The sequence below is a fragment of the Loxodonta africana genome, chromosome 19, assembly GCF_030014295.1.
Source record: "Loxodonta africana isolate mLoxAfr1 chromosome 19, mLoxAfr1.hap2, whole genome shotgun sequence".
NCBI classification, from domain to species: domain Eukaryota; kingdom Metazoa; phylum Chordata; class Mammalia; order Proboscidea; family Elephantidae; genus Loxodonta; species Loxodonta africana.
The window spans coordinates 19,553,508-19,577,928 of NC_087360.1; the positions used below are offsets into that span (position 1 = coordinate 19,553,508).

The 24,421-nt window shown below is 46.5% G+C and overlaps 1 protein-coding gene across 1 annotated transcript in view; it reads left to right on the top strand.

The window, feature by feature from the left end:
* The first annotated feature begins 886 nt into the window (after window positions 1-886).
* ACACB (acetyl-CoA carboxylase beta) overlaps window positions 887-24,421 on the top strand; it is a 128,062-nt gene continuing 104,527 nt past the window's right edge. The window contains 1 exon segment of the mRNA XM_023559423.2: window positions 887-1,738. Within this exon segment, the coding sequence (XP_023415191.1) occupies window positions 1,095-1,738 (644 nt within the window). The 5' untranslated portion in view covers window positions 887-1,094.

The following is a 24,421-nucleotide window of genomic DNA, read 5'->3' on the forward strand; positions in this document are numbered from 1 at the left end:
GCCTAAGTAACACATACACCTGTTTCACAAAACAAAAGACAGGCCTGGGTTTTTAAAAGTTCTTGGGCGGGAAAAGATTTATGTTTATTCACAGGCATAGGCAGGGATATGACGTTGTGCACACAGCAGCTTTCCAAGATGGCTCCTTTCCTGGAGGCCTCTGGGATTTGTAGCAGGACTTATTATGGGGTGTCGCGCCTGTGCAGTCCCCTGCTATCCAGGTTCGATTCCCAACTGGGGCTGTAGCCCCTCACTGCCCCTGGCGGAAGGTCACGTAGCGGTCACAGGTAGATGTTCTGCGCATGTCCCTGGGGTTGGTTTTCTCCAGCTGCTTCTGAAAGACAACTCTGAAGGAGTTTGTGGGATATTTTCTGATACCCTGCCCCATTGTTCTGGGGAATGGCTTTGTGTCTGCGCCCTGGCCCATTTCTTGTTACTTTGTAGATTTGGGGGCCCCTCTGTTCCCTGTCTTAATAAGTCTCTAGGTTCCACACCCAACCCCCTATTACCTCCCTGATAGTATAGCTTATCTCTCTTTTACTTGCTTCTCATCTAACCATACGAGTCTCTTTGCTATTCTTCAAACAGGCATCCTCTGACCCTCTGATCTCAGGGCCTTTGCTCCCTGTCTTATCAGGGCTTCATTCATTTTCATCGGTGAGTAATATTCCATATTATGGACATATACCACCTTTTGTTTATCTATTTGTCCTTTGATGGCATTTCAGTTGTTTCCACGTTTTGGCTGTTATGAATGATGCTGCTATCACAGGGTCCTTTAATATACATGGTTTCACTTAGCTCTCCTAGACGCACGTTTGTGATCTATGGCAAGTGTGCGTTGGTATGCCTCAATCAGAGATAAGGAACTGAGACCCAGAGGGGTTTAAGGAGAATGCCCAAGGCCACAGAGCAAGTTAGCCGCTGAGCTGGGACGTGAGCCTGTCTCCAGTCTTTACCCAGGGATCCTCCCTTCTAGCCTCTCTGCTGATACCAGAACCTAATGCCTCTCACCCACCAGCAACTTGAAGAGAGAAATCACTCCATTATATCGACCCTAAGATGTTTCTCCTTTCTCCTTACAGATTTTCTGAATGGTCCTACTTCTCTTTGTGTCCTGTCTGATTTTTTCTTGCCTAACCTTCTCCTGATTAAAAATCTGGAAGACCATGATGGACTCCGACCTAGTCACCAAGAGCAAATGCAAAGCGAGCCTCATTCAGAGCCAGGAGCCCTTTCTGGCCTCAGACAGCTCAGGGGAGCCACTGCAGAAAAATGACGACCACAGCTCACTGCCAAAGACGCCCACAGAGGCCGAGCCAGCCTCTCTTAAAGAACTCAAAGATACCTCTCAGTGGAGAACTTCCTGGCCACCCCCACACCAGAAACCCCTGAGAAACCCCCCTTCCTCTGATGACCTGCCGGCCTCCCCAGATCTCCAAGCCAATGGGGCAGCGACCACGGCCCCAGAAACCAATGGCCTGTCCTCCCCAGCCAGGCCTCAGGGCCAGCAAGCCAGGTCCTCCTCCAAAGAAGACAAGAAACAAGCTCATATCAAAAGGCAGCTGATGACCAACTTCATCCTGGGTTCCTTTGATGACAACTCCTCTGATGAAGACCCTGGCACCAGCTTGTTCCGAGAATCTTCCCGGAAAGGCAGCCGGGCCAGCCTGGGGGCCCTGTCGCTGGACGCTGCTCTGACTGCAGGCGAGCCTGAGAACACTGTCCCCAATATGAGGTAAGGTGTTCTTTCTCTTCCCAGCACAGAGCTTGGGTGGGCTTGCACTCTCCCCTTCCCTCCACTTCACCTGCTCAGTCAAGCCATCCACTGACACTAACACTTTGGGGAGAGCTATGTAAAAAGTGGTCCCTCAGTGGTGTAAATGTTTTGCGCTGGACTACTAGCCCAAAGGTTGACGGTTTGAACCCACCCAGCAGCGCAGAGGAAGAAAGGCCTGGCGATCTGTGTCTATAAAGATTACAACCAAGAAAACCCTATGAAGCAATTCTATTCTGTAACTCATGGGGTCGCCTCGAGTCGGAATCGACTCTACAGCAATGAAATTTTTTTTTTTAATGTTAAAAAATAGAAGGCATAAGCTTTCCCACCTTCCTTCCATCTCTCCTTTCAAAATCATTTATGAGCATATCTACTGTGTGTACAGGGCCCCGTGCCAGGACACTGGCTTTCTAGAGGACCTCAGCCTAGCTGGGGAAGATAAGCTCCTGTGTAAGTAGTTATAATTTAAACAGAAGGAGCCCAGGCTAACCAGGAGGGAGGTTCTCCCCGCCTCCTGCCGAGACATCCTTCCTTCATCCATTCATTCACTCATTCAACATGTAGCTAGCAGCCAGAAAACATGCTTTCCCCCCGTGATGCCTAAAAAAGCAGAAACTTGGATGATATAACCCATACCCATTCCTGTGATTGTTGGAAATGGATACCCATAGGTCCCCAGCAGGTGGGACTATCCCAGGGGTGCAGTTGGTGGCTTTGTATTTTACATTAGCAACGTTCTCCACCTCCAAGCCAACCCCTAACCCCAAATTACAAATGAAGGTGGAAGTTCCAGGTAGAACATTATGCGCATGCAGGAAAGCACCGACAAGAGAAGGACCATCAACCAGCAGGCATAACCTCGGTTCTATTGTTGCCAGGTGGAAACCCTGGGTTTTGCTCCACGTACAAGAGGCCTAGGTGGGCGATCAGAAAGACACCTTTATTTCCTTGTACGAGGAAAGGAGCCATCGGGGCTGTTGCCTCCAACAGGCAGCTTGAGGAGGTGGGCTTTTAAAGAGAGCTCGGGGCTTGGGGATGACTATTATTCATTTTCTCCGGACAATGGTTCGATCCCCCAAGATGGAGGAAGGGATGAATTTTTCTCCATTAGGATGTTAAGTCTCTACCCGGAGGCGGGTTTAAGCCATCTATGGCCCGTTCTGTGGTTATCTTGTCAGGACAATTTCAGAAGAAAAGGCAGCTGGTTTTGCTTGGTGTATCGACTCGACGGCATTGGGTTTGGTTGTGGGTTTTAGGAGGGTAAGTCAGAGCAGGAGTCTCTTGGAAGTGTTGGGCTCTGAGGCTGCCTGCCTCACAATTTTTGCTTTCTTTCCTTCCAGCCTGTTTTCTCCCCTGGAGGTGGGCCTTACTGGGTGTTCTTTTAAGTATCTCTCAAACACTCTCCACCAAAGTAAGAACAAATTGAAGCAAGGAAATGGACATGGGTTCTTCCATAGGCACCCGTATTACCAAACCAAAAAAACCAAACTTGTTGCCGTCGAGTTGATTCTGACTCAGAGTGACCCTCTAGGACAGAGTAGAACTGCTCCATGGAGTTTCCAAGCAACGGCTGGTGGATTTGAACTGCCAGCCTTTTGGTTAGCAATCAAGCTCTTAACCACTGCACCCTCAGGGCTCCCATATTACCAGTGAGTTTTTTTTTTTTTTTTTTAATTTTAACCCTGGTTGCTGAAAGTGGAGAATGTTGACAATCTTTAGGGGGCACATGGGCACGGGGTGTAGGGGTTTGGGCTAGTCCAACTCAAGGGACCCTTCCAATCTGATCTAACCCCTTCCCCATTTCCCAGGCAGACATTAAGGCCTGGGAGAGGCTGCTGTACCTCCAGCTGCTCCCTGGAAGGCCACCTGGTGACCCACATTGGCCTCTTCCTCCAGGCTGCCAATTGTGAGATGGCCTTGGAATAGACAGAAAATGCACATGTTTACTTCTTGTGGTTTGGGAGGAAGCTCTTTCTGAAGCAGTCCTCAAAGGGCCTTTTCCTTCCCGCTGTCACCTTATTATCCCAGGACACTCACTGCCCTATTCCCATTCTGGCCTGTGCGCTTGCTGTTCCCTCTGCACTGAAATCCTCCCCTCCCCCTCCCTCTCCTCTCCGACCAGGGCTGGCTTCTTGAGTGTGCTACCTCTCTGGTCAGTTTCTGTGGTCAGTCGCTCAGGGCCTTGTGCCTAGAAGGCCACCCTCCAAAAAAATTCAAACCCATTGTCACTGAGTCGATTCTGACTCATAGTGACCCATAGGGCTTTCAAGGAGCAGCTTCTGGATTTGAACTGCTGACCCTTTGATTAGCAGCCAAGCACTTAACCGCTTTACCACCAGGGCCCCTAGCTAGGCTTAGTGCTCAGCAGTACCCTCTTGAAAGTCTTAATAATTTTTGAACAAGGTGTTCGCTTTCTTATTTTGCTCTGGGCCCTGCAAATTACGTAGCTGGTGCTGTCTCCACCCCAGCTCTTTGCCTGCTGGCTCATCAGTCACCCCCCTGTGCCCTTCCCACCTTTAAAGTATTTCACCTCTCCCCTCCTCTCCTCCCCTGCCTCAGTTTCTTGATCAGTCATGCTGGTTTGTTGTCTTCCACTCCTTGAGATTGTGTCTCAAATAAGTTTCCTTATTTGTTTACTTGGTGATCACCTGTCTCCCCATGCTAGACTTTAGGCACCATGAAGGCAGGCCCCTGTTTGTCCATATTTATCCAAGTCTCTGCTTTTCCCCACTCCTTAGCCTAGTGCTGATTCATGGAGACTTTTAATAAATACCTGCCAAATGTATGATTACAATGAGAAACACAAGCTTGCCAAAGACAGAATTCTGCATTCCCGGGGCATGCAAATGTCTTAATGAGTGAGTGCAGGAATGAATGAAGGCTGGATGGATGCGTGGATGGATGGATGGATGAACAGACATTTTGTTATTGCTCTTTAGCAGCAGTAGGATTTTTTTTTGCATTTAATTTTTTTTAAATAATTTTTATTGTGCTTTAAGTGAAAGTTTACGAATCAAGTCAGTCTCTCACACAAAAACCCACATACACCTTGCTACACACTCCCAATTACTCTCCCCCTAATGAGACAGCCCGCTCTCTCCTCCATTCTGTCTTTTTGTGTCCATTTCGCCAGCTTCTAACCTCCTCTATCCTCTCATCTCCCCTCCAGGCAGGAGATACCAACGTAGTCTCAAGTGTCCACCTGATCCAAGAAGCTCATTCCTCACCAGCATCCCTCTCCAACCCATTGTCCAGTCCAATCCATGCCTGAAGAGTTGGCTTCAGAAATGGTGCCTGTCCTGGGCCAACAGAAGGTCTGGGGGCCATGACCACGAGGGTCCTTTTAGCCTCAGTCAGACCATTAAGTCTGGTCTTATGAGAATTTGGGGTCTGCATCCCACGGCTCTCCTGCTCCCTCAGGGGTTCTCTGTTGTGTTCCCTGTCAGGGCAGTCATCGATTGTAGCCAGGCACCATCTAGTTCTTCTGGTCTCAGGGTGATGTAGTCTCTGGTTCATGTGGCCCTTTCTGTCTCATGAGCTCGTAATCACCTTGTGTCCTTGGTGTTCTTCATTCTCCTTTGCCCCAGGTGGGTTGAGACCAATTGATGCATCTTAGATGGCTAGCAGAAGTAGAATTTTTGTTTTCACCAAATTCTGTTGGCATATAGTCTGTGACTTGGCATACTAGTCCTGGGATTAAACTCCAATTTTGAATTTTTCTTCTGTCTTGGTTGTTGTTAATTGCCATCAAGTTGGCTCCAACTCATGGCAACCTTATGTATAATAGAACAAAACGTTGCCTGGTCCTGTTCCATCTTCATGATCATTGGTATGTTGGAGTCCATTGCTGTGGCTATGGTGTCATCCTTTCCAACCTAGGGGACTCATCTTCCCAGCACTATGCCAGATAATATTATGTTGTGATCCACAGGGTTTTCACTGACTGATATTCAAAAATAGATCACCGGGCCTTTTTTCCTAGTCTGTCTTAGTCTGGAAGCTCCACTGAAACTTGTCCATCATGGATGACCTTGCTGGTATATAAAATACAGGTATCATAGCTTCCAGCATCATAGCAACTCTTTTGTCGTTAATATGGTTATAAAACGTTGCATTTTTCTCACCTGACAAGGGCTGGCTAAAAATATACATCCATTGAATTCATACTATCTGTTGAGATCTTTGCTCTGTACTCCCCTTTGTGTTTATCTTGGGGTTGGGACTTGGCCTTTCCTTAGGCTTTGAAACAGTTCCCAAGATTTGGAATTCCCATGCAGCCTTTAGAAAGGAAGTTAAAGAGAACATTACATGATGTGGCAAAATAGTTGCCTACATACTATTAAATGAAGGTTATCAAAGACTGCTCTTCACCAAGAGACAGAAAGGGCCACATAAACCAGAGGCTACCGCAGCCTTAGACCAAAAGAACTGGATGGTGCCCAGCTACAACCGATGACTGCCCTGGCAGGGAACACAACAGAACCCCTGAGGGAGCAGGAGAGCTGTGGGATGCAGACTCCAAATTCTCGTAAAAAGACCAGACTTAATGGTCTAACTGAGACGAGGAGGACCCCGGGGGTCATGGCCACCAGACCTTCTGTTAGCCCGGGACAGGAACCATTCCCAAAGCCGACTCTTCAGACATGGATTGGACTGGACAATGGGATAGAAAAGGATGCTGGTGCAGAATGAGCTTCTTGTATCCAGTAGACACTTGAGACTATGTTGGCATCTCCTATCTGGAGGGGAGATGAGAGGGCAGGGGGGTTAGAAGCTGGCAGAATGGACACGAAAGAAGAGAGAGTGGAGGGAAGGCATGGGCTGTCTTATTAGGGGGAGAGCAATTAGGAGTATATAGCAAGGTATATATAAATTTTTATATGAGAGACTGACTTGATTTGTAAATTTTCACTTAAAGCACAATAAAAAAAAAAAAAGACTGCTGTTCAGAGGGATTCCATTTTGTTTAAAAAGAAGCAGTGTGGTTTGTGTGAGCAGGCCCTGGGGTGAGATACCCAGGCTCAAAGCCACCTCTAACTAACAGTCCCTACCCTGGGGGCTGCATGTGTGGACTGAATGGAATACAGCAGGTTCAGGGGCTCTCAGCTACAACTCCGAAGTTAGGACAAGCTCTGAAACTGAACATGAGTTGGTAGTAAACTCTTTCAGTAGTAAAACCCTGCTTATAGTCTTTATTGATCCCAGCGTGATCATCATTACCTAAGATGCTCAGTGTCACGGGAAGGGCCCAGGCCCCAGTGTCAGCCAGGTCTGGGTTCAGACCTCAAGTCAGTCTCATTACCTCTCTGAGCTGCAGGTCCTCCTCTGTCAAAGGGGGATAATAATAGTGCCTACCTCACAGGATTGTTGAGATCGCTGGGTGGGGGGTGCCTGGTGCAGGCAGCCCAGAGGCTCCCCCAGCTCCCATCAGTTGAATGGGCCACCTTGGAAGTCTTGGCCTGTGACCCTGGCCATTCCTGAACCCTGGCTAGGCATGTGCCTTTAAGATGTAGCAACCTGTTTCTGTGGAGGAGGAAGAGCAACTGGAAGGCAGGTGAAGTGTCCTGATAAAATGACAAAGTAGGCCACGGGTGCTGGGGCTGCCCCCACTTCCCAAACCTCCCCTTCCGTGTTGGGAGCCTTGAGGTAAGAGACTTTTGGACCCAGGGAAAGAGAGTGAAGGTCTGTGGGCTCTGGACATGAAGGAGGGGGCCCTGCCCGAGAGGTTAGGGAACACCAGGGAATCCAACTGGAGTCAGGTATGTGGCATCACCTTCCCAAATAAAGACATGGGTGGGCTTGCAGTGAGAACATCTCTGCTCCTTCCTGATGACCGTTACCATCTGCCCTTCTTCTCATCAGCTGTCAAGTTGCTGTCAGGTCGATTCCAACTCAAAACCCTGTAGGACAGAGTAGAACTGCCCCATAGCGTTTCCAAGGAGTGGCTGGTGGATTCAAACTGCTGACCTTTTGGTTAGCAGCCAAGCACTTAACCACTGTGTCACCAGGGCTCCAGTTCCAGGTAGTAATCAGGTCCTAAAACTTTAAATTGTCTACAATTTTTTTTTCTTTTTTTTTGGCGAGAGGGGCTTGTTTGCTTTTTAAAAATTTTATTGTGATAAAATATATATAAATAAAAAATTTTCCATTTTAACCATTTTTAAGACTAGATCTCAGTGACATTAATTACATTTACCCTATCATGCTACCATCACCATGCAGTTTTTATTTGTCCCTGAATAGAGTGTCAAGTATCTTTCTGTAAGGTTTTTATTCATTCATTTATTTATTTTGGAAGAGGCTGTCAGAACCTCAATTTTCAAATCCCTTTAGCTCCTAAAATGATTTCCGGGAGCTTGAGAAAAGGGATCCCCTCGAGGCTGGCTATTAAATTAATCCAGGGTAAAGAGCAACTGGTGTCCCTGGGTGGTGCAGATGTTAATGTGTTTGGCTGCCGATTGAAAAGCTGGAGGTTCAAGTCCACCCAGAGGTGCCTCGGAAGAAAGGCCTGGAGATCTACTTCCAAAACATCAGCCACCGAAAACCCTATGGAGCACAGTTCTACTCTGACACACGTGGGGCCGCCATGAGTCAAAATCGACCGGACATTTTTATTAAAGAGCAACTAAAAATAATACCTTTCTCCCCCCTCAGTATCCTGTTTTAGAAAAACCATTCTCTTCTAACCCTATACTTTATAGAACATTTTCTACCATCCTATATTGAAAGGGATTATTTCATTTTGTTTTTCTTTTTCATGAAAGCACATTGTAGCGATAATCTTCTAGACGAGGATGTGGGGAGAAGGAATTTGCCCAAGGTCACACAGTGGCTGGAGGCAGCACCATGGCCAGTCCTTCCACAGGTCTTTCCATCATGTTGCTACTCCTGTGCATTTTCCTGTTGATTTGTACGTATGTATTTTCATTGACCCGGGTTTTCCCTCTACAATACCAACAAGTAAAATTTAACCTTTGATAAGTCTGAGAGGAAGAGCTTGTATCAGGAGACTACATTTACAGCCGTGTTTGAACTGCTTCATTGAGAATCCCAGCCGCTGATGTTTGCATAAATGTGGTGTCGTGCATACATGTGCGTATTATTCTTTCTCTCCTGCCTTCTATTCCTACCAGATAATGCAGGCAGAGACAAATTCAAGTTATTATAACTCTGATGAAGCACAAAACCCTGCCATATCTAAGTGAAATCCCTTTCTGGAGAGCCCCAGGGAAAAGCAAGGTGGGTATCTTAGTCACCTAGTTCTGCTATAATAGAAATATCGCAAGTGGGTGGCTTTAATAAACAAAAGTTTATTCTCTCACAGTTTAGTAGGCCAGAAGTCCATATTCAGGGCGTCAGCTCCAGAGGAAGTCTTTCTCTCTCTGTTGGCCCTGGAGGAAGGTCCTTGTCATCAATTTCCCCTGGACTAGGAGCTTCTCAGCACAGGGACCCCAGGTCTAAAGGACACGCTATTCTCCTGGCTCTTGCTTTTTGGTGGTATGAGGTCCCCTGTCTCCCTGCTTGTTTCTCTCTTTCATATCTCCTGAAGAAATTGGCTCAAGACACAATCCAATCTTGTAGATGGCATCTTGCCTCATTAACATCACTGCTGCCTATCCTACCTTATTAACATCGTAGAGGTAGGATTTACAACACATGGGGAAATCACATCAGATGACAAAATGGCGGACAATCACACAATACTGGGAATCATGGCCTAACCAAATTGAATCACATATTTTTTGAGGACACAATTCAGTCCATGACAGTGGATTAGGCTATCTCTAAGGGTATCTAGGAAACTCTGGTGGCATAGTGGTTAAGAACTACGGTTGCTAACCAAGAGGTCAGGGTTCAAATCCCTCAGGCGCTCCTTGGAAACTCTATGGGGCAGTTCTACTCTATGAGTTGAAATCGACTGGACGGCACTGGGTTTGGTTTTTTTTTTTGGTAATGTGCGTTTCTTTGGAGGAGGTGAAGGGCCGTGAAAGACCTTGAAACTCCGAAGAACTAAAAATTTTATTCATCTGTTTTTTTTAAACCAGTTCTTGAAATGTTGTTTAATATGTGGTTAGAGCACAACTGACCAGTGCCCTCAGGCTGTCACAACTCCGGGGGAGTCACTGTTCAAGTTGTGGCCATGTGAATAGCACTCCCTAGAGGTTTGGCTCGGCCTGCGCCTTTTGAAAGGACATTTGCCAACATTTATACTATTTAGTGTTTGTTTGCTTGGGTCGCTATGAGTCGGAATCGACTCCACGGCACTGGGCTGGGGTTTGCTTGTTTTTATGAATCTAGGTTGTGTTTGGAAACCCTGGTGATGTAGCTGTTCAGTGCTACAGCTGCTAACCAAAAGGTTGGCAGTTTGAATCCACCAGGCGCTCCTCGGAAACTCTATGGGGCAGTTCTACTCTGTCCTATAGGGTCGCTATGAGTCAAAATCAACTTAATGGCAGTGGGTTTGGATTTTGGGTTTTTTTTTTTTAGGTTACATTTATTATTATTGTACTCTTTTCTGGGCAGTGTTTAGGGCACTTTGTATTTATTATAACCACTTGGAGAAGCATGCATTCGTTCTAACTGGGATCAGTATGAGTTCAAATCTCCAGCTCCGTGAGCTGGGCAACCCACTTCACATGTGAGTCTCGGTGCCCTTTATCAGTATCATGGGGATAAACACACTAGGATTGCTGTGAAGAGTAAATGAGACAGGCACAAAAGTCGATGTATATGCTCGTTAGTCTTATCAAGAGCTTATTTAGGGCCACTCTGTGTGGCCCTCACTTTACTAGGAGACCCCCGGGGGCTCAAAGTGTACCCCGGAAGCTCACTGGGGGGGAGTGCGGAGCAAATGGGTACCTGCGAAGAGGTGAAAGAATAAGCAACAGCAGGAACTTGGAAGCCAAAAGCTGACTTGACCAAGGGTGCTATTAGCAGGTACAAAGGGGGTATCTCTTATTTTAAATGTCCTGTATTTTCCACCACTTCCCTATTGTGTGTGTATTCAAACGTGCTATTTGAGAATTTTCTCCAGCTGCCAATATGTCAGGGTAGTCCATCCTAGAATTCCTGTACTCCAGCCAGGATAGTGGGGTTGGGAAATAGGAGCCCAAGGGGACCCCTGGTGGTGCAGTGGTTAAGAGCTGAGGCTGCTAACCAAAGGGTCGACAGTTCGAATCCACCAGCCGCTCCTTGGAAACCCCATGGGGCCGTTCTGTTTCCTGTAGGGTCGGAGCCAGAATCGACTCAATGGCAATGGGATTTTTGGTTTCACTCACGGGCTGGATCACCTGCCTCTCTGCGATTGGCTGGGCCCGGGTGCCGGCGAGCGCGGGTCCAGGGCCCGGGCCGGCCCAGTGGGTGGGGCGCGGGGCCCGGAGCGGGCCGGGCCTGGGAGGGGGTGCTTGGGGCGGGTGCGTAGGCCCGGGATGCTCGCACGCAGCGCGCATTTCGGGGCGAAGGAAGCCAACGCGGAGTTGGGCGCCTACCAGCTGCAGTAGAACCGGACCCAAGTCGCTGTAGAATCACGCCTCCACCTCCCCGTCGCCGCTTTGCTGCCTTGCTGAGTCCCAGGACCCGGGTCTACTTCAGAGGGTTAGGGGGTGCATGCTCTGCACCCCAGCAGGAACCCGGTGGGATTGGCCCGCGGAGCTGTCAGCATGAGTCCTGCCAAGTGCAAGGTCCGTTTCCCTGATTGCAAAGTAAAGTAGGTAAGCTTGCTCGTTTAATATACTGACCGCTGGGTCACCTTTTACAGACGTGTGCACTCCCCTCCATGAAGACAGACCGAGTGTCCTCTTGGCAACAATACCCTCTAGTCCAACTACCCCCCCCTCCGCCCCCATCCCTCCCCGGAGAGTGCAGGCTCCGGTTCGGGCGCTGGGGAGATGGAGCCGGCCTTGCAAGATGTGAGCTGCTCTTGGCAGGAGAAGAGCAGGGAGAGCCCAGCTCCATTTGGCAGAGACGATGACAGGAGGGGGTGGCCATCCAGGAGACCACGTGTACCTCATGATCGACCTGTTGGTGGGGGCCACCCTTTCTCCCTATCCTTGAGAAAGGTGATGGTTGTGGAAGGCTGGTCTTTTTAAAGCCTAGTGATTTTGAAGCTGAGGGGGAATCTACCTGGACCTGAGCAGGTATCACTCTGAAGGTCCTTTTTTGAGCAGATCAATGCAGACATCTCTGCACCTGAGCACCTCTTCATTTTTTTCAAAATTTTGAAATTTATCAATAAGCAAAAAAGAGCAAAAATTACCCATATTCCACAACCTGTAATCTTTCTTAACAGTTGTTGTCTGTCCTTGCAGCCTTTTTTCTGTGCAGATACGTTTTTATTTATGAACTTGAATCGTACAGAATATATTTTATTGTACCTTGCATTTTCACTCAACATTAAATATTCTTCTACCATCAGGTTTGGCAAACTATGGCTCCCTGCCTGGTTTTGTATGGCTTGTGAGCTAAGGATGGTTTTTACGTTTTCAAACGGACTAAAAAACAAAAAACAAAAGAATACTGTATAGTGACACATAGAAGTTACATGAAATTCAGATTTCAGTTTCCTTCAATGAAGTCTGATTGGAACACACCCATACTTATTTTTGTATTGTCTGTGTCTGCTTTCATGTTTCAGTGGCAGGATTGGACAGGGTTTGTTTGACCCTTAAAACCTAGTAATTATCTGGCTCTTTATAGAAAGAGTTTGCCAACCCCTGATCTACAACATACTTTTTGCAGGGTAAGTAGTGTTTCCTTTAAATGGGTATACCTTAAAATGAATAACCAATACCCTATTGATGGATATTTAGTCTATTTCTCTCTCTTTTTGCTATTATAAAGTAACTAAGTCTCTGTTTCCATTCTTTGTTATTTTCTTAGGATCAATTTACCTGGTCCTAATTTTTAGTTTTTTATAAGCAGTCCCTGCACACCTATGTGTCAGGACTGCATCTAGGAAAAGGAAGGGACACCAAAATACTTGGGAACTATGACCTCCTACCTCCAGGGACTCCTTGTACAATGGGGGAACTGGATGTCATCTTAGTAATTTGAATTCAGAGCCAATGGGTGCAGCAATGGTAACTGCTGCCACTCCTGGGGCGCTTTCAGCATTGCTAAGCCGAGCACGTGGTGGGCAGGATCTCATGCTGTCTTCGTAACACCACCATGGGGCACTAAGTGGGGAAACTGAGGCTCCGCAGCCGGTAAGAGCACAACAGGGATTCCCATTCATAACCCAAACCTACGCTATAGGCCTCCGGGTTCTATTGCTTTAAGTTAACAACCTATTTGAATGGAGTCCTTTTTCTTTAAAAATAAGTTGTTGTTGTTAGTGGCCATCAAGCTGGCTCTGAGTTATGGTGACCCCACGTATAATAGAATGATACCTTGTCCAGTTCTGCGCTATCCCATGATCATTGGTATGTTTGAGTCCATTGATTTTTTTTTGAATATTTTAATTGTGTTTCTGATGAATGTTTACACAGCAAATTAGGTTCCCACTTTACAATTTCTACACAGATTGTTCAGTGACATTAGTTACATTTTTCACAATGTAGCAACGTTCTCTTTAATTGCACTCTAGTTGTTCTGCTTCCAGTAGTCTAGTTTCCCTGTCCCCTTCTCATTTTTGCTTTAGAGTAATTATTGACCTTTTGGTCTCACATAGATGATTTTTTAATGGAGCACCATACTCCCGGATAATATCCTTTATTTTGTGTGCCAATCTGTTATTTTGCTAAAAAATGACCTCAGGGGATGGATGAATCGTTGATTTTGAGTGTCTTCTAACCAAGGCGGCTCATCTTCCAACACTGTATCAGACAATATTCTGTTGTGCTCCACAGGGTTTTCAGCGGCTAATTCTTGGAACTAGATTGCGAGGCTTTTCATCTTAATCTGTTTTAGTCTGGAAGTGCCACTGAAACGTGCCCACCAGCCACCTGTCAGTTTGTCGTACTGTGGTGGCTTGTGTGTTACTATGATGCTGGAAGCTCTGCCATTGGTATTCCAAATACCAGCAGGGTCACTGCTTAGTGGACAGTTTAATAATAAGATGGCTGTCCTAATGTTGGACTAGTCAGAAGGACTAAAAAGTTACTGCGACTTGAGAGCATTCTGGGGAAATGAGGCTTTGTGGAGCCGGAAGGGCCTCAGAGGTTGTTTAGCTTCACAGATGGGAGGATCAGAAAGACATGCAGCCAGGCAGATGGAGGAAGGCTGGACCTTCCAGCTCTTTGATCCTTCTCCAGAAGAGACTAACGGAGCCATCAAGGGGGACCCGCCTTGGAGCGCTCACAGCTGTGACTGAGCAAAGGTCCTGTAAGGTAGAGAGAACTGGGGTTTGAATCACGGTCCTTCTTGCACACTACCTTTTGTGGGGCACGAAGGTCGAGTTTCTTCTACATTTGAGGCCCTGATCGAATTCCTCTGGCAAAACCACTCAGCTCCTAGAGCGTACCCAAATCACTGACTATGTGGTTTGCAAAGGATAATTTTTCCTCCTGATCTGTAAAGGTATTTACTCAAAAAGTTTATCATGTAAATCTTTAATTGCATACTTAATCCCAAAGAATACATTTTGCAAACCACTTTAAAAGAATAAATTTCGAAGTGGTCAGAATTATGCTGGCAAATCCAAGACGAGTGTGGTCACCATAATTATAATAATATGAAGATGCTTTATCAGGTGACTGAATCATTCATCTCTTAGCTTGTTGGCATTGTTAGGTGCTGTCGAGCAGCTCCAACGCATAGCAACCCTGTGTACGACAGAACGAGACACTGTCTGGTCCTGCACCATCCTCACAGCTATTGCTGTGTCTGAGCCCATTATTGTAGCCACTGTGTCAGTCCATTTCCTGGAGGGTCTTCCTCTTTTTTGCTGACCTTCTACCAAGCATGATGTCCCTCTTCAGGGACTGGTCCCTCCTGATAACATGTCCAAAGAACGTGAGATGAAATCTTCCATCCTTGCGTCTAAGTAGCACCCTGGCGATACTTCTGAGACAGACTAGTTTGTTCTTCTGGCTTCTTCTCTTAGCTTAGAGTTGCTAAAAAGATGGAGTTAGACAGCCTGACTCTGTCACTTAGCAGCCTTGTGACCTTGACCAAGTGCACTCCACCCTTTGAACCTCGGTTTCCTCATCTGTCAAAGAGGGAACTCCTGATTAGGTTATGAGCATGTCCAGCCCTAGTGCCTGGCACTGTGCCTGGTCACCTGCACCCTGGAGGTGTTGGCCTTGGCACTGTCCTGGGTCAGCACAAACACTTGCCTGAACTGATAACAGTGACAACAGAGTTCTGTTGCAGGAGAGTCCCCCAGAGTGCAAGAGGGCTTGGGATCCTGTCCTGAAGGCCTTGGCCAGCTAACTGAGGAGCCACAATGAGTGATTAAGTTCCCAAGGTCCCAAATGCTGAACAGTGTCCCTTGGAGCATGAACAGTACCAGAGTTCGGGGGAAAGAGAAATAGATGGGGTGGGTATACTTGGAGAAGGGCTTCTGGGAGGAGCCTGAGTTGAATGGTGTGAAATAAATTGGGGAGGGGGAGGAAGAAGAATCTGGTCTTCAGTGAGTCCTGCAGTATCCTGTTGGGAGTGATATCACCGCATGGGGGTTCTGCTCAGAGTCTCGGCCAGCTGCTTGTATGGAAATGTTGCTTGTTGATCTCTTAGTGGTTCTCACCCCTAAATGCACATTAGATTTTCCTGGGAAGCTTTGGAATAATGTAGATGCCCGGTTCCCCCTCCCCCAAGATACTGATTTAGTTAGTTCAAACTAGGGCCCAGGTGTCTTTTTTTTTATTATTATTATGCTTTGTTTTTCTTTCTCTGTCTCTTTTTTTTTTTTTTGGTACTTTAGATGAAGGTTTACAAAACAAACTAGGTTCTCGTTAAACAGTACACATATTGTTTTGTGACATTGGTTAACAACCCCACAACATGTCAACACTCTCCCTTCTCGATCTCGGGTTTCCTGTTACCGGCTTTCCTGTCCCCTCCTGCCTTCTCGTCCTTGCCCCTGGGCTGGTGTGCCCCTTTAGTCGTGTTTTATTTTATGGGCCTGATGAAGGGTGAACCTCAGGAGTAACTTCAGTACTGAGTTAAAAGGGTGTCTGGAGGCCATACTCTCAGGGTTTCTCCATTCTGTGTCAGAGCAGTGAGTCTGGTATTTTTTTTGTGAGTTAGAATTTTGTTCTACATTTTTCTCGAGCTCTGTCTGGGACCGTCTTTGTGATCCCTGTCAGAGTAGTCAGTGGTGGTAGCCAGGCACCATCTAGTTGTGCTTGATTCAGTATGGTAGAGGCCGTGGTAGATGTGATCCATTAGTCCTTTGGACTAATCTCTCCCTGTGTCCTTGTTTTTCTTTATGTGGGGTGGGACCAGTGGACTGGTCGGGTGGGACCAGTAGACTGTCTTAGATGGCTTCTCACAAGCTTTTAAGACCTGAGACGCTACTCACCAAAGAAGGATGTAGATAATTTTCTTTATAAACTATGTTAAGGCATCAGTATTTTTTAAACCTCCTCAGATGATAGGGTATGCAGTGAGGGTTGAAAACCACTGCCTAGGTCAGGGGTCAGTGAACTGTTTCTATGAAGGGCTGGCTAATACTTGTTTCAGGCTTTGCCAGCCATATGGTCTCTGTTACAACTGTTCAGCTCCACATTTGAGTGTGAAGACAGCCATGTAACCAGTAACCAGTTGACTTAGACTCATGTGACCCATGTACATCAGGGTAGAACTATGCTTCATATGGTTTTCAGTGGCAGATTTTTTGGAAGTAGATTGCCAGGCCTTTCTTACTAGGTACCTCTGGGTAAACTCGAACCTCCAACTTTTTGGTTAGCAACCGAGTACGTTAACCTTTTGTATCACCTAGGGACTTGGAAGACAGCCATAGACAATATATAAACAAATGGACATGGCTGTGTTCTAGTCGAACCTTATTTACGGACACTGAATTGTGAATTTCATAAAATGTTCACATGTTGCAGAATATCCTTCTTGTGTATTTTTTTCCCCCCAATCATTTAAAGTTGTAGGAACCATTCTTAGCTTGTGGGTTATACAAAAACTGTTGGTGGGCTAGGTTTGGCCCTTGGGCCGTAGTTTGCCAACCCTTGTCTGGCTAAAGAGGCCATTCCAGGCAGCACTGAGGGAGCAGGTGGCCTGAGAAATTTCCAAGGATCCATTTTTCTGGGAGCCCAGTTTTGTGCTGTCTGAAAACTAAGTTAAAGCTATCAGCCTTGATTACATAATATCCTTTCTTGCCTACTTGCTTTGTGATGGTAGGATGTTTGACCCTACAAGCGTTACATGGGTCAGAAGGTGCCTTCACCCCCATCAGCTCTTAGCAGTTGGGTGACCACCAGGGTGCTGTTGCCATCCCTATTTTATAAAAGCACAGAGAGGGTAAGGGATTTAACGTAGACTGCAGATAGCTCGCTGGGCTGGTTACAATCAGGGCCTGAGCCCATGTCCCCCTCCTGGACCTCTGTGATGGCTCCACTGGAACGAGGCACCAGAGCAAAGTGGCCGAGGCCTTACTGTGGGCTGGCCTGGTGCTGAGCCCCAACACCAGCCTGATATTTCCATCCTATGAGGGAACCGAGGCGTAGATATTGAAGTAACTTGCCCAGGATTATACAGGTCACAGATGGTCAATTATGGATTCAGTGCCCGGGAGGATGGCGCCAGTCTACCAGGGTCTTTCAACCACAGACTACAGACGCTTGGGCTGGGTCATTTTTTGTGGTGCAGGCTATCCTGTGGATTGTAAGATGTTGAACAGCATTCCTGGCCTCCACCCACTAGACGCAAGGAGCACCCACAAGGTGTGACAAACAAAAATGTCTCCTGATGTTGCCCAGTGCCCCCTGGGAAGCAGAATTGCCCCTGCTTGAGAGCCCTGCATTACACATACCAGTATCCGTTGCCATCGAGTCAGTTCCAACTCGGGGAGACCCCATGTGTGTCAGAGTAGAATGGTGCTCCATAGAGTTTTCAATGGCTGATTTTTTTTGGAAGTAGATTGCCAGGTCTTTCTTCTGCGGTGCCTTTGGGTGGACTTGGACCTCCAACCTTTTGGTTAGCAGCGAGTCACCTTAGCTATTTGCATCACCCAGGGACTCTGCATTATATATAACCAAAACCAAACCAAACCTGTTGCCGTTGAGTCGATTCCGACTCATGGCGACCCTGTAGGACAGAGTAGAACTGCCCCACAGAGTTTCCAAGGAGTGCCTGGTGGATTTGAACCGCCAACCTTTTGGTTAGCAGCAGTAGCACTTACCCACTATGCCACCAGGGTTTCCTGCATTATACACACTGCCTCTGAAATGCAAGTGTTTGTTTTTTAAAGTTCAGACAATAGAGGTGCTCCCATTTATCTCAAATAATCTGATCTTTCTGCTGCAGAATTAGATTTTGGGGGTCAGATAGATTTGGATTAGAATCCCAGCTCTACTACTTGCCGGCTGTGTGACTTAAGTCCCTTGGCCTTCTCTGAGCCTCGGTTCCCTCATCATGGAAAACAGATGGTAGTGTCTGCTGCACAGAATTGTGCAGAGTCAGTGAGAAGACCCCTGTATCTGACCCTCAGCGAGCACTCAAAAATGTTTCTTCTCTCTGTTCCCAATGTGGTTTTGCCAGGTCATGTGCTCGGACAGCTGACTGTGTTTGGTGTTTGGCTGACACCATCTGTTGTGTAGCTGTTTGCATGTGAAGCCATTTCCAAAGTCACCATGGAACATTTCAGCCCCTACTCTTGCCTGATCCTGTAAGGGCAGGGCTTAGCACCAGGCAAAGGTGCTCCTCCTTCCACTGGGGCAAATGCCGGCTAAAGGTCAGTCTCCAGAGCCAATGTTGGTTTGCTTCCAACTTTGTCAAAAACAGATCAAAATAGCCACTAGCCTGGGAGACTTGAAAGAAGACCATTCTGATAGCATTGTGTGGTTGACCCACTGTAAATGCTTTTGATTGGCTTGTGGTCGGATGGCTCTGTCACCAATTTGATATCAAAATGGCGGCCAGGAATGGTTTTTCCATGGGCACAAAATGATGTTTTTCTAATGGTTGAGTTTTTCTTTGTTGAGCTTTAGGTCGAATTGTGAGAGTTTTAATGTTTGTATGTTTGTTGCCCTTTCTGAGGCCAAAAGATAAAGCCAGCCAGTCAGGGAAGGCTGTGGAAGGAGTGAGTGTTACAGAGCAGGGCTTCCCAGCTCAGGACTAAGCCCTACCTGGGTTCCTACCTTCTTCTGATCAAGAATGACCAGTAGAGGCTCAGAGGTTCCACACGAACAAAGGTTTATTAGGAAAAGGCTCGCAAGGCAGAGACGGAGAGGGGTTTTCACCTATGCTAGCCTCCAGTCTCTCTCTGAATGAAGGATTTCTTAGGGCTTATAAAAAGGTATTATCTTTATTCATTAGATGGGTGGTGATTTTCAGGAGAAGGGGAGGGATTATGCAAACCAAATGAGCGTGCAGTTGGAATTCAAGATGGATTTCCTCGCAGAGGTTGCTGGAACTAAGATGGAGTCTGTCACAAAGGCTGCTGGGATGTCAAATAGAACGTATTCTGGGATGTTATGCATGCGTGATGTCTCTGGATCCTGGTTTGAGTCCTGGCAAGGGATCTTTGTTCATGATTATCTCATGTGGAAGGCCATTCATAAGTTACTTTGATTTTTACTGTACATGCTCTGCACCTGGTGGGGGACTTGAAAAACAACTCAGAAGGGTTATCAGTAATTTATAGCTGGTCAGGCGTGTAGGGATAGGAAATATGGCCCCTTATGTTGTCTAAGTACCTAGTTTGGTAGTCACAAGTAGTCCTCGAGTGCCAGCAGTAAAAAAGTTATATGGTGGTCTGCGCTTAGGTTTAGATTCCAAGAATTCTGAATCAGAGACTATTTAATTATAGCTGGTCAAGCACACAGGGCCTTGGAGTGTAGCCCCTTATCTTGTCTGAGCACCTCGTTTGTTAATCACAAGTAGTTCTCGGGTGCCAGCAGTAAAAGTTATATAGTGGTCTGCACTTCGGTTTAGATTCGAAGAATACTGAAACAGAGGTTATTTCATTATTAGCCAGTCCAATCTCTTACCTGTCTCATGAGGAGAATGGACGGTTGGGGACCAGACCCTGGGCTTCATGGAGCAAGGGGCAGAGGGAGATCAGCAGTCCCTGACCCTCTTGGAATTCTCCATTGAAATAATTTTCCAGCATTTTTGTGCACCAGGCACTCTTCTGTTGCTTTCTGTGTATTGATTCATTTAATCTCCTCAGCCCTGTGGGGTACGTGCTATTATCATCCCCATTTTACAGATAAGGAAACTGAGTGCCTTGGCAAGGGACACTGGAATGGCGGTGGCTTTGGGTATCCCTATTACAAAGTTAATAACTTTTTTCTGTCTTTTTTGGTATAATATTTTATTGTGTTTTCAGTGAAAGTTTACACAGCCAATTAGGTTCCCATTTGACAATTTCTACGCAGATCGTTCAGGGACATCAGTTGTATTTTTCACAATGTGTCAATATTCTCTTTTAACTGCATTCTGGTTGTTCTGTTTCCAGTACTCTAGTTTCCTTGCCCCTTCTCATTTTTGCTTTAGAGTAATTATTGACCTTTTGGTCTCATATAGCTGGTTTTAATAACTTTTTCCTTATTGAAAAGTAATATGTCACTGCAGAAAATTCAGGACGTACAGGCAAAGAGAAGGCAACAGCAACCACCCATAATCTTAAAAACAAACTGAACTTGCTGGTTATCGAAATGCAGTTATGATAAAAGTACTGTTCACATTCACAAGGTGATGCTGACCTTCCAAAGGACTGTTCTAAGGCCTATTTCATTTCTGCAACTCAGTGCTAGGAGGTATAGAAGAAAAGCTGCTTGCGGTTTATGGGAGGCAACAAGGCCATCTCGAAGGCTAGAAACCATTTGTTCATTTGTCCATTCATTCATTCATTCAGGTACTATGCTTAAGGCCAGCTGAGCAGAAAAAACCTTAATTGAAAATACATATCCTGTTGATTTTGGCAGATAAACATGATGGGTTTCTGTCATTCATTTCTCTTTTTGGCCCTTTGGCCTAGAAGTCTGTTTCTCCGTCTCTAACAGGTGAAGCTTTTGTTGGTTCCTGATTTGGGGGGCGGGGATGCAGGCTACCGGATTGTAGAAGGCTTTTCCCATGGTTTAGTCTTGTCCCCAGAGGTGGGGGGGAGGGGGGTAGAACGCAGAGACTTTATATAGCAGAAAATGCTGGTGCAAAGAGCCCAGGCTGCTGACTTGCTGGGTGACCCATTTTACCTGACTGGGTCTCAGTTTCCCCATCTGTAAAATGGAACCCATGTACAACAGAACAAACCATCGTACCATCTTCACGATCGTTGGTATGCTCCAGTCCCTTGCTGTGGCCACTGTTAATTTTGAGTGCCTTCCAACCTAGGGGGCTCATCTCCTACCACTCTACTGGACAGTATTCTGTTGTGATCCAAAGGGTTTTCATTGGCTGATTTTCAGAAGTAGATCACGAGGTCTTTCTTCCTAGTCTGTGTCAGTCTGGAAGCTCTGCTGAAAGTTGCCCACTATGGGTGACCTCGCTGGTATTTGAAATCCCGGTGGCATAGCTCCCAGCATCATAGCAACATGCAGGCCACCAGAGTCCCTCGGACTAACAGCAGGTGGAGCCGACTTGGTGACAACCAACAGCAACAACAATGGAATCACTCTTCCTTGACTGCTTATTTACTTCCAGCTTTGCTGTTCACCGCTCAGGCAAATCAAAGGCTGCTCATGTCTACTTTTTTTTTTCACACCTATTATTCATTGATGCTGGTTGCATTCTTCAGGTTGTGCAACCATTCTCATTAACCTTTTCCAAATCATTCCACCACCATTAACATCAGCTCAGTGCCCCCTAAGCAAAAACTCTCCCTTCCCCCTCCTTCCCAGCCCTGGTAACTACTAATCATCTTTGGTTTCTTTGTCTTTGCTTATTTCATGAAAGTGAGATTATGCAGTATCTGTGCTTTTGTGACTGACTGATTTCACTCAGCATGATGTTTTCAAGGCTCTTCTGTGTTGTGGCATGCATTGGGATTTCATTGCTCTTCATGGTTGAGTAATATTCTATTGTATGTGTATGCCACGTTTTGTTTATCCCTTCATCTGTTGATGGACATTTTGGTTGTTTCCACCTTTTGGCTCTTGTGAATAGTGCTGCGGTGAACATTGGTGTACAGGTTTCTGTTTGCCTTCCTGCTTTCACTTCTTCTGGGGAGATACCTAGGATGGTATCTTTTGTTTAACAAGCTAATAGCATGACAAATATATGGTGGCCTGCTGGTGGTGATCTTCGGGACCCATCAGTTCTTCGCCAAGACTTTGGGCTCCTGACCCCACTTAGCCCCAGCCTCCCAAGGTGCCCGACGACACATTGCTGGACACACCTCTGGGCGGTTAACCTCTAAGTGATTCCTGGCCGAGGTCTCCCCAGCTTAAACGCCCCGTTGCCAGGTTAAGATGGTGAACTGAGTGTCCACATTGATTTTGCTCCTACCAAATCTCCCCCCAATGGCAGCAAAGAGCATTTTAAAGTTAATTAATTTTTCAAAGAGGTAGAAATCCCCCAAGACAGGGAGAACAGGAGGGGATATTAGCAACCGCATTTTGGAAGCCAGAAAGCAGCTGAATGAGTGGCTTAGTGGAATCAAGAAGGCTGAACCCTGAAGCGGCAAGGAAGGCTGAGAACCTATGGGACTTCATTGCAGACCCCCTGCAGGCGCAGGAGCTGGGGGCATCTGTACCTTTGGAAGGAGGTGGGGGGAGAAAAAAAAAACAAGAAAAAAAAAAACCCACAGTCATTGCCATCAAGCTCTGGAGTCAATTCTGATTCCTGGTGACCATAGTAGAACTGTCCCATTGGGTTTCTAAGGTGAATCTGGTATATTTGAACTGCTGACCTTTTGGTTAGCAGCCAAGCTCTTAACCACTGCGCCACCAGGGGCAGGTACCAATATAAGAAGGATTGGATAAAAGAGTCCTAGATCCCCTCCCCTGCTCCATGTGGCTGGGCGACCGCCCCACCTCTATCCCAGCAGAAGGAAGGTGGCAGTTTATTCTCTAGAGAGGGAAAGACAGAAGGCCTTGGGATTCCGGAGGTTGATGGGCACAGTTGAAGGTATGGGGCCTGTATCCCAAGCAAGAGGATAAGAATCTGTGTAGGTGCTGATCCTGAGACCTCCCCAGCCTGTCCAGCCCCTCTCCTTCCTGCCAACATTTGTCCTCCAGGCAGAAGACCAAAAGGCTTTTCCTAGGGAATTGGACCAGCAAGGTGGAAGACATTAAACATACTGAAGTGGGGGTTCCTCAGCAAATAGCCCTTCCAGATCACCCTATGTTGAAGCTCACAGTCAGCCAGCCACACCCGCAGGTTCTATGCTTCGCACTAGCCCGTTAGTCCCTAACATGGTGGCACAGTGGTTAAGCACTCAGCTGCAAACCGAAAGGTCAGTGGTTTGAACCCACCAGGTACTCCGGGGGATAAAGATGTGGCAGTCTGCTTCTGTAAAGATTCTAGCCTTGGAAACCCTATGGGGCAAGTTCTACTCTGTCCTATACGGTTGCTATGACGTATAGGACAGACAGCAGCGGGATTTTTGTTTTTTGTTTTAGTCATGAGGTAACTAGGGCTTCCCAAACATTTGAGTGCAGTTCCTAATATGGAAGACAGGGCCCAAACAAACGGTCACAGGAAACTTGGAAGAAACAGAAACCATGCCAAGAGAACTTTATTAAAAAAACAAACTTATCATTTGTCTCCTCATAGAAGTCAGAGGGCATATTGCACATATAGGAACCAAAAAAAAAAAAAAAAAAGAAACCCGCTGCCGTTGAGTCAATTCCGACTCACAGCAACCCTATAGGAGAGAGTAGAACTGCCCCACAGAGTTTCCAAGGAGCGCCTGGTGGATTTGAACTGCCAGCCTTTTGGTTAGCAGCCGTAGCACTTAACCACTATGCCACCAGGGTTTCCACACATATAGGAACAGGATGCTGTAAAAAAAGGGAACGTTTGCACACCAAAATAAACTCCTGGATATTAAAACTATGGTTTTGCAGAAATGAAAAACTCAACCGAACACTGAGACAGTAAGGATAGGGAAATCGCCCAGGAGAATAAAAAGAGAAGAGGGGGAAAATAAAAAATAAAGGGCCAATCTGGTAATTTCAACATCCAAGTAAGAGGACTTCTGGAGAGAATAGAGAAAAAGGAGGCAACACAATTATCAAGGAAATACTTGAAGACACTTTCCCAGGACACGAGTTTTCCAGATTTAAAGGGTCTGACAGACTCCCAGCCTCATACCTGGGCACAGCATGTGAAATTATAGTGGACTGGGGACAAAGAGTAGATCCTTTAACTTCTGGATGAGAAAAAAATAGGCCACTTACAGAGGATAAGGGCCTTGGTGGCGCAGCGGTTAAGTGCTTGGCTGCTGACTGAAAGATTGGCAGTTTGAACCTACCAGTTGCTCTGTGGGAGAAAGATGTGGCGGTCTGCTTCCATAAAGATTACAGCCTTGGAAACCCTATGTGGCAGTTCTACTCAGTCTTATAGGCTTGTCGGAATCTACTC